Source organism: Pelmatolapia mariae, linkage group LG18 (assembly GCF_036321145.2).
Source record: "Pelmatolapia mariae isolate MD_Pm_ZW linkage group LG18, Pm_UMD_F_2, whole genome shotgun sequence".
Lineage (NCBI taxonomy): Eukaryota > Metazoa > Chordata > Actinopteri > Cichliformes > Cichlidae > Pelmatolapia > Pelmatolapia mariae.
The window spans coordinates 13,454,216-13,464,824 of NC_086243.1; the positions used below are offsets into that span (position 1 = coordinate 13,454,216).

Sequence of the window (10,609 nt, forward strand, 5' to 3'; positions counted from 1 at the left end):
GAAATTACAAGTTTATAGCATGGGCCAGTGTCTAACTCACTAAAACAGCCTGGCTGGTGTTTTTCATCAGTTGTACCTTGGTGGGTATGTAAACACAACTTGTTTTGCGACTTTCTAGAGAAAACCTCAACCGGTTTGAGGGGGAAATTAAAAAAAAACCCCAAGTAACATCTGTGCTGGCCTTTACGAGAAAACTCATCCATCCACTTTGTGGTCTCTCTCTCTCTCACACACACACACACACACACACACACACACACACACACACACACACACACTCACACCATGCCCTGCACGCATGCAACTCAAGCACACACCTGTATGTGATTATCCATGGGACTGGTTATGTTGCTGTCTTTTAAATACACAGTCAAGGCAATATGAGGTTTTCAGTAGACCTAATATTTCTTTTCAGTGTTGCAAAACCCTCCAAAAAATTACAACCAAATTGTTTACTTGCCCAAAGGAAATGACCATCCACGCTCAGAACTGCTTTGTTAAAGACACATGCACTTAGATGGATAAATGCAGAAAGGGCATAAACCCAGTTCTAGATTTTTTTGCAGCGTGAGCGCTCAGTCAGTGTGAGCACATCAACCTCATTGTGACAAAACCAGTTTCATGTCACAGATTCAGTGCAAAGCTCCTACAATACACCTGGGGAAAGTTGGTGCACGTATTCGCATGGAAGTGATCGTATCGCTGCTCTGTGCCAAACATCAAACGTTCTTTGGTCTGTTGCCTTTTTAGAAGTAGGACAAAGGGAATTGAGGAAATGCGACGTTAAGGTTGTACGATATGGTGCAAGAAAGAAAAAAAGGGCTATATTTAGAGTGGAACTCCATTTTCCTAACCCCAAAGCGTATACCCTCCTCACCACCTACTCTTTCCTGGGCCCTTTCTTCTTCTTCTAGTCACAGGCTCTAAGGCTTTGTAAATGGGTTACCCCCATGCAGCCACCCACGCATCAGGTACAGTATCAAAACCTGGGGCATCCTGTTATGACTTCTGGTTTCCTGTTTCCTGTAAAAAATACAGCCCCCCCCTCTCCTAACACACACACAAACACAGTCTTTCATGCAGCAAACAGAGCAAAACTCTGATCAGCTGCTAACACACAATTTCAAATAGATTAGCTTGAGCTCTTGTACTTGTAATCCTGTTTCAAGAATTTGGGAAAGTATTTAGTAAGACACACACACACAAAAAAAACAAAAACCGAACATCACACTGCTGATTAGATTCACTGACAGAAGATTCATCCAGATTTTTAGTGGGATTTTTTTGTGTGACACAGCATCATAGCTGTAGCCGACTGAAATATATAAAGTGGTAGCATTTTGATGAAGTCATTACACCTTTTGAGCAGCTGTCTTACACTATTATTCTCTTCTAATTTGTTTTTATTTCACGTATACGTCCTCTCATTTCACATGCCACAGAGAGGAAGACGTACAAGTGTCAGGGGACCACTGAAACAGCAATAACAGCAGTGTGCGTGTGTGTGTATGTGTGTGTGCTCGTGTGTGAACTGCAGGTCCCCATTTGCCAAAATAACACTGTTTGTGACACACACCATGCTGGCAGTGCACATCCCCCACCAAGATACCTGAGCATCTCTCAACAGGGGTCAGCCCCATCACCCTTAATGAGCAGAAATCATTCTGCCTTCCTGCGGTGGCTCAAGCCTGCCATGCTGACTGCTCACCGACGGCGTGAATGGTTAATTGTCGTTGGCACATGCTCCCCACCCCATTTTTCTGAGATGTTTGCTCGTGCTGAAACTGATTTTTAGCGCCAGCGTTTCTAGTGAGAGGTATCTTTCATGTTTTCAACTGCGACGGCCTTTTCAGTATCTGACGCAAGCTAAAAAAAACCTGCAATGTTTGGTAAAAGCCTTCACGCTGCACTCGTTTCCTTATTTTTGTAAGAAAGAGAGAGGAGCACAATGTCATCCTGTTCTTTTTCCTAATTTTTAGCTCATCATCCCCTCCCCCTTTCTTGCAGATTGGAATTCATTAGCAATCAAAGAGCCACTGACAAACGCCCAATCTTAATTACCCTCTCATTTGCATATTTGCATATTAATGACTGCAGACTTTGCTGTTTTTATGCTGCATTAGTCCCCCTCCCGTCAACACTTAGCCACCCCGCATACTGCAACACCATATCGTTCTCACACCTCAGTGTCTTACATTTTAATCCTGCAAGTTGACACCCATTTAAGAGAAGGCGCTTAATCAACACTAGATAGTTTTTCATTGTCCGTGCAAAATCAGAGGGAAGGAAGGGGGGATTTTTTTTTTCTTCACCTGGTAGTGGTTCAGGTCAATGTCAAGCTTAAGCTTCATTCAATTATGCAATCGTTAACTTGGTAGCAGAAGTGCCCTCACAATGCATCTCTCAGCCCAGATATAGTAGTCTTCATATCTAAATATATCTTATACTTTATTTTTTAGTATTTGTTCAGGAGGTCCTCAGTACTATGCACCCAATATGCTTCCCCCTTCTGGTGAAACAAGTGTAAGACAGAAGTGATATTTCAGTAAATGAAGCCATCATGCTTGGAAGTGACAGTGCATACCATTTATTCATCTCCAAAGCATTGTGATTTATCAAGTTTCTGAAGAATTTACTCCAATCTATGTTTTTAAACTGGTGGTGACAGGACACAAAGTCAAAATGCCCTAACGCAGGATGCACATGGCGAATCCACATCCTGTTGTTTACATTAGAGGGTATACAAAAAAAATGATAATTTGTTTAAGCTGACAATGCCCATTGAGCCATGATGGAGTTCATTCAAGGGATAAAAGCAGCCTTCTTAAAAGCAGAATCTGCCCAGGGCTGAATTTCTAGGATTTGCAAAGAAAGTCTTTTACTAAACATACAAAACCTGCAGAGGGAAAATGCAAAGATGTTTAACTTTAAAAACAAAACAAAACATAACCCTATAGCACAGAGGCAACAGAGAACAGACTATTTTTAACGTTTGTAAAAACAATTTTTTATTATTTTTGGCTTTGACAAGAGGGTCATGCTGTAAAGCATGAAACATTGTGCTTCACCTCAAGACATCTCAAAATTTGTAGAAATCTGCCATGTTAAGAAAAGCAAGAAACTTCAGAAACATCTCAGATGCGCACAACCTGTTCAGTAAAATAAGCTAATCCTTACATTTCTCAGTGTATTTGCATAACAGACATATAAAGAAACTCATAAGTATATTTTTCTGTAGACACACAAAGCCTAGTCATGATTGTAATAACTGGGATTGACATACTTGTACTGTAATGCTGTTCTCAAACATGCACTGCAGCCCTTAATTGGACATTACCCAGCGGAGCCGCATGTAAGGGGGACCATACAGAGTAACTGGGTGAGTATCCACACCGGATTCTTTCAACATTTTCCAGTGCATGTGTGAAAACAGCGTAAGCCTCAGAGCACTTCAGAAAATTTCAGACAAGAAAGCCGGAAAACTGCATTGGATTTAGGGGGGCTGAGGATGAAATTACAAATATTGGTTATTTCTTTTGTTCCGTTTTATGAACCTTTCCAAGTAAGTCTTTTACAATTCTATACAGTATGTGTACGATCTGCTGTATGTCAGAAAGCTACTGGGGGCAAAAAAAATAAATAAAAAAAATAATAGTGCAGCAGTGGCCCAGATATGTGGCTTAATGAGTCAAAATCCTGAACCAAATAAATCTCTAATACTCTATGCTGTCAACATTTCCAACAATCATTTGTGTGTGTTGTTTAAGTATCTATCCTGGGATGTGAATTACGTGATAAAATATCAATAGAGCTGATTTGAAGATGAAGCTTTTACGGATCCACCTGAGGGAGGATGTGTCACACAAGGAGTATACAGTATATCTGAATGTACAGTTTTAGGCAGCAGCTTCTTCATATTTTTACATAATGTCTGAGTGAATATACGTAGCTCAATCTGCAGTGCGTGTGGGAGTGCTGGGTTGGTTCAGTCCCATTGTTTTACAAAGCCACCCAGCGAAATCCACCTCCTCTGCTTCAGACCGCTTGATAAACGTGTGGTTCTGAAAAAGCACAAATATAAACAACACACTAACTCAGCTGACTAAATATATAGTTGCTATCAAGTTAAACAGCACTGCCAGTTTAGTTGAGAAGTTTTTTACTATAAAAATGATATAGTGATTTAGGCCTGTCACATATTTTACTTTGTGATAATCTGTTTAAAAAAATAAAATAAAATAGGGAACTTTAAGTCAAACTGACACTTACCATTAACATTTTTAAGTCAGCCCTGTCTGCTGGATTTTTGATGAGACTGGACACAAAAGAAGATCAAGATCATCCATCAAGTTAGTAAACATGTAATCCAATGTTATGTCACTATTACTTGTCATGTTACTTGACGCTTAAGAAGTGCAAGTGAGGAAAGGTGAGCAATATATTGAGTTTTAAAATGTCCTACCACTTGGTCACAAAATCCTGAAAATCAGGGGTGAATACTCCATGGGGTAGTTTAGGCGGTGGCTGAAAGTTAAAAGAAAATGTTGTAGTATAAACAGCAGAAAGCGACTCCTTCGTGATTTTACGTGGTTGACAATAAATGCTGCTTTGGATAACTTCTTGTAATCTTACCTCATTGACAATGTAGTCTAGTAGTTCAAAGATAGCCATTACCGGACCGTGGCCTGGGGAAGTCAGTTTAACAAAACAAGTGAGAACTCAATCAGAAAAAAACCTTCAATTAAAAACATGGCAAACATTCCTTTGGGGCATCGAGCAATCACAGAGCAGACAGGTTCATAAATCAGAGTGTCCAATTCACTGATATCAGCAAGTTACGTGATTTCTCATGTGGAAACTTGGAGACGTCTGCATGCAAGGTTTGCCTACTGCACTTTCAGCCAGCCACCTGAAACACACACAGATGATTGTGTAGCTTACCACTAACAGGTCTACCCGGAGGTCTGGGTCTAGGGGATGTGCTGTGGGTCGCTCCTGGTGTATCATCCAAGATCGGTCGTCCAAATATGGCCTCCAGCTCCTTAGCATCTGGAGGGGGGATGGGAAAGCGTCCAACTGACAGCTCTACAAGGGACAAGCCCATACTCCACACATCAGACTGCACAGAGTAATGAGTCCCCTGCAATCTCTCAGGCTAGACATCAAACATAAACAACACACAAAACAATCATCAGTTCTTTATTATAGTAATATGGAACTGTTGAACACTGTTCAAACAGCTGAAGCATTAATCTCAAGTTAAATATGTATCAGTGGATAAATCTCTTCATCAAAATTAGCAGAAAAGAAATCTGTTATTTAAGTTACTGACCTAAAATGAGTTAAAAAGATTCTCACGTTACATGAACATTGATCCGAAACAAACTTGTACACAGGTTTCATAAACAGACCCAAACATACCGACATGTAGGATCTTGTCCCAACAAAGGAATTGGCCATTGAGTCTATGAGCTGCCCGCTCACACCAAAGTCACACAGCTTGATCTCCCCGCGTGAGTTTACCAGGATGTTTGAGGGCTTCACATCTGAGAATAAAAAGGACATTTTATTACTTATAAAATTATATGAAAATGTTATCCAACTGAATCTCTATACTATGGATGTCAAACAGGCTGAGGCCCAGAATCAGCCCACCAAAGGATCCACTAAGATCCTCTGGATTAGAGCAGGGCGATATGACCGAAAATATTTATCACGATATACATTTGAAAATTTGCGATAACGATATAACACTCACGATATATTTGACACTAGACAAAATACTTTACAACTCCACAACTTTATTAGTGCATAAAAAGCCCATCAATGTATTTTCACTTAAACAAGCAGCTGTTTTTTTATGTGCATTAAAGTTATATAAAAATTTAACAGTGCAAATGCAAATTCCTTGCTGACAGTTTAACCAAAAGGCATTTCCAGTGGAAATTGGCCGACATATCCTCAGGATAACCATGTATAATATCCACAAAACTTAAAAAGAGCTTATACACAAACAATACGGTAATATTATGATGAAGCACAGTACGTATCACTCCGCGAGGCTCCTGCCTACGATAGCCGTAATGCTCCGACAATCCATCAGGCAGTGCGGGTTCGTGGCTTAGTAAAGTCGTACTAAAACATTTGACAGATTTTCGAGCGCCGTGTACCACATAAAATCGTTTCGAGGTCAGTTAACACACCCAGAATTCATACATAAGGCACACGGGATTATAAGGGGCACTGTCGATTTTCAGAAAAATCAAAGGATTGATTTTAAGTATTTTCCAAAAAACACGGTAATAACGACGGACCGCCAGCATGCTCTACCAAAAATAGTGCTTTGTTGTGTATCTGATGGACGAAAGCTAAACCAGTTCCACACCACTGAAGTTGCAGCATTTTTACAAACCAATTCTGGTTCATCTTTTTCATTCAACGATTGGCTTTCGCCCTTCTCATTCTCCGTCGCCGCCATGTGCGTATGAAAACAAAGGCACTGCGCATGCGCGTTTTACCCATATTCTATCGCGATATTTCATTTTCTTGTCGTTGCCCAACATTATACCGGTATTACCGTGAATGGTATGATATGGCCCAGCCCTTCTCTGGATGGCTTTGCAAAGTGTCGAAGTTGTAGTAAAATCATAAATATCCTCATTTTTTTCAACAAGCCACACTGCTTTTCTGGGAAAAGTGATGAAAGTTTTAATACCCAAATGAATCTGTATGGAAAATATTACTAGCCCAACAACTTGTTTCAGTCAAAAAGAGTAAAACACTATAGTTTAGTTCCAAAAAATGTATACAGCAAGTTTAATTCAGTTTAATAATGAACGGGGTCTAGAAGGAGTTGGGAACAAACACACACGCACACAATGATCGTTATAGTAAGATGTTATTATGCAGTTCTTTTACTGATCTGGCCCACTTGAGATCAAACTAGGCCGTAAATAGAAACTGCTCCACATCATACTTGCAGATGAAACTCATTTATTCAAGATACAATCATAAACGTAATGAAAATGCTGATACCTCTATGCATGATTTGATGTTTTTCTCTTAGGTAGGCAAGGCCTCTCAAAACCTGTTTCAAAACGGAGAAAAATTAAGGAAGTCAATGACGCTAAACAGGCTTGATGCTACAGAAAACAATATGACAGAAGTCATCCTGAACTAAGAGTGACAAGTGTTTAGATGCACTTGTGCAAAGCAAGTATGGTTATTTTGATCCTAATCTCAAAACAAATCATAACATAACTATGACAGAACGTGATTGTTTGGTTGTTTGTTTGTTTTTAAACGCCTCAATTAATTAAATTAAAACGCAGCATTGTTTCATTAATGTCTACCACTTACTACCACATTAGAACATGAGAGCAAAAAATAATATACTTACAGCAATGCTGACTTTGCCCAGAATCTCTTCAGGAATCCGCTTTGCTTCTTTCATCACCTGGTCCAGAGAGCCACCATCCTACACCAGAGAGATTACAGCAACTTGTGATACGAGTGCTAAAATAACAGAAGGCAGCCTGAAGACTGAGTATTCAGAAAGTAAATGAAAATGCCAACAGATTGATTCTTAAAAACAGTTACGCAAAAGTAATAACAGACCTGCGTCTGTAAGGGGCTGATGATGAAAATGAGGTGGAATTCAATTGAAGATTGAACTGAGATGTACATTGAGAGTGGCAAGAATTGGCAGGATTAGGAACAAGTATATCAGATGGAGAGTGTATATGTTGGGACAAGGAAGAAGGCACTGTCAGGTGCAAAGGAGAACTCAAGGCGACTAATGTAGCCAGTGACTGGCTAGATTATTCTATCCTTTTTGTGTGTACTGTAAAGAATTAACACAGTTTGTGTACCTCATTAACCCACTTCCAATAAATTACTGCTGCATATGCACACACGCATGTACACACACACACCAGATTAACTCAATTACAAAGACATTGGGCAAAATGGATAGGGATTTTAGACAACATCATTTGATTGTTTGGGTAAAAAACACTTTTTAATCCAGTTGTCCTCTCTATAAGTCTTCAGCAACAGATAAGAGAAAAGATGATATCTTTGTTGGGATCAAAACACTACTGGAATACAATTTTTTAACTCTTACCATGTGTTCCATGCAGATGCTGATTTCTCCATCGCTGTAAAAAGCTCCATAGAAACCCACAATGTAGGGAGAATTACACTCGTGTAGTACCTGAAGCTCTCTGATGATCTGGTTTCTTATTGCAGGTTTTATTTCTAAATGTATGAGCTAAACACAGAAGAAAGGTGTTATATTAAATGGGTATCAAAGGGTGAACACTAAGACCAGAAAGATCAACTCAAGCATTTTATCGCCAGATTAAGTATAAAAGACCCAGCAGCTTTTTGTTTTATAATTGCAAAAGCTCACTTTTCTGGCCATGATTATGCCTGAAGGTTTGTGGCACTCCTTGTTGACCACTCCTCCGTTGCCTGCACCCAGCTCGCAGATACGATGGAAGTCATCATCTTTCAGCTCGCCAACCTTGGCCTTCTGGGTAAGGAAAGCTTCTAATCTTTTCTTTTGTTGTTCATCCAGGTCCAGCTCCTCCAGTATTTTCTTCAGCGCTTCTAAATTGGCCCTGATAAAATTAAGACACAGTTTAGAATAACATCTTTTCAAACAACTGCAAAATTTTAACTCAGCAGGTCAACTTACTCAGATGTAATCTCTGTATTCGTGGAGGTGGATAATCCATCACTAGCAGGAGCAATGTTTAAGGGCACTGGTCTCTTTTTAGGAGCCATGTTTACTTGAGGGTAAAATATGAACTTGGACTGAGTGACACTTTCCTCTACAGCTACAGATGATAAGATCCTGTAATCTATATGATTTAGAAATTGCCTACAAGGTAAGGGACCTGTGATTAGCACGTGCAACTTTGGGAGGTTAGATAATAGGCAAACACTGTCTTGTAGACTAGATGTTATCTGTAATAACTTGACGTTTTCTGTCAGTTAACCTGGCTAAACTTACTTAATTTGTGTCTTCAAATCAACACCGGTTTAACCTGTGACTGAGCTTAAATCTAATTTACTACAAGAAGAGCGACACATCAAATTATGAATACAAATACGGTAATATAACACCAGTCTTAGCTAGCTAGGTTAGTGTTAGATGAGTAGACGTAGCACGACAACTAGCATAATGGTCACCGCACTTGCACCAAAATGTAAATGTCCAATTAATCGAGGATTAACTAGCTACAACGTAAAGGCAAACAAAAGATTTTCAAAGCTAAAGCCATAACTATCAGCACCTACACGTTAGCTAGCTAGCTAACTTCATCTGCTAGCTGTTGCGTGACAGCCGCACATTTAACGCGAGTCGAAAGCAAGCGGATGTTTGTTCACTTTTCTTCCGGTAACTTCCCCCTTTGTTTAAGTTAGAAACATCAGCTTAACTGGCTGTTTTATCTCAATATCTTCTTTCAGCGGGGTAGGTGTGTTATTGCTGTAGACACCGGGCTCTAGTGTCTTCAGCAGGGATGATCACGGGGGCGCGGTGCAGTCAAGACTGTGCCTTGAGTAGTCCAGAGTAGCAATCTCGCGATATTTTAGACAGCTGCGCGAGCAGCAGTAATGTAATATGAACGCTGACATGTAGATACTTCCAACAGATACCAAAGCATACGTAAACAGATGGCCGAATGAATTGAAACTCTTTAGTAAAAAAGGAAAAATAAAAATAATTAAACAAAACCCATAAATTAGTCTCGTTATTTGATCATTTAAATTTAATTAGATTTTTAAAAAACATATTTTATTTTATCGCTCTACCTGTTTATTTACATTACATTTTTTAAAACGTGCAACCTTTTGTACAAAGGACTTTAGCGAATACATGCTGTGAGGGCCTTTTGTTTTGTAAAATGGGAAATAATAACGTTGTAAAAAATATTGTAAAATAATAAAAAACAAAAGATTTAAAGTCCTTGCTATTTGTTAATCTGCCTTCAAAGACATATGGATCTATCTTTGAAGGCAGTAATAACACTTATTTCTTTAGAACATTATCCGGAATGCAGGCTTTTCAAATATTTATTTATATAAATAAATAATCGTGAAGCTGATGGTACTGCTTGAAAGTCTTTCGGATCTGTAGCCTTGCCAAGCTGCCCGTTTTGATTGGCTAACAAATCATCCATGGATCACCTGAAGCACAAAACGGAGGCCTGAGACTTTCTATTGTGACTGCGCTTACCAATGTACATTACCGTGCGAAGGTTTCAAGACAGCCTTCATTTCTTTATTTCATCCTTCCACACTCCCAGACGTTCTTGTATTTATTTTTTTATAATTTTATCATGGGCAATAATTCTCCAGACTTTCTAAAGACCCTCTTTTGTTTCTTTGGACATCGGTTGATTTTTCACTCAGGTTTGGCCAAGTCGTTGTACCTGACCATTTTCAGAAGACTATGTATCTGTTTATTGGTATTAAGCCATTTAACACTGACCTATGAATTATGGAAGCAAAAAAAGGCACTTTGAAACCAGTGTAGTGTCTACACATTGTAAGAGCTATTAGCTCAAACACAGCATGTCAGCATGGTGTGCAGTGTGTT

General features: G+C 39.3%; 1 protein-coding gene across 1 annotated transcript; it reads right to left on the reverse strand.

Moving 5' to 3' along the window:
* Positions 1–2,964: 2,964 nt before the first annotated feature.
* Positions 2,965–9,573, reverse strand: map2k2b (mitogen-activated protein kinase kinase 2b). The gene is made up of 11 exons (XM_063462304.1): positions 8,702–9,573; positions 8,414–8,624; positions 8,126–8,272; positions 7,400–7,477; positions 7,036–7,087; positions 5,422–5,546; positions 4,942–5,155; positions 4,633–4,685; positions 4,463–4,524; positions 4,270–4,315; positions 2,965–4,061 (listed from the first exon to the last, which is right to left on the reverse strand). The coding sequence occupies exons 1-11, from the start codon at positions 8,788–8,790 to the stop codon at positions 3,951–3,953; spliced, it is 1,188 nt and encodes a 395-aa protein (XP_063318374.1). The 5' UTR covers positions 8,791–9,573; the 3' UTR covers positions 2,965–3,950.
* Positions 9,574–10,609: the final 1,036 nt, after the last annotated feature.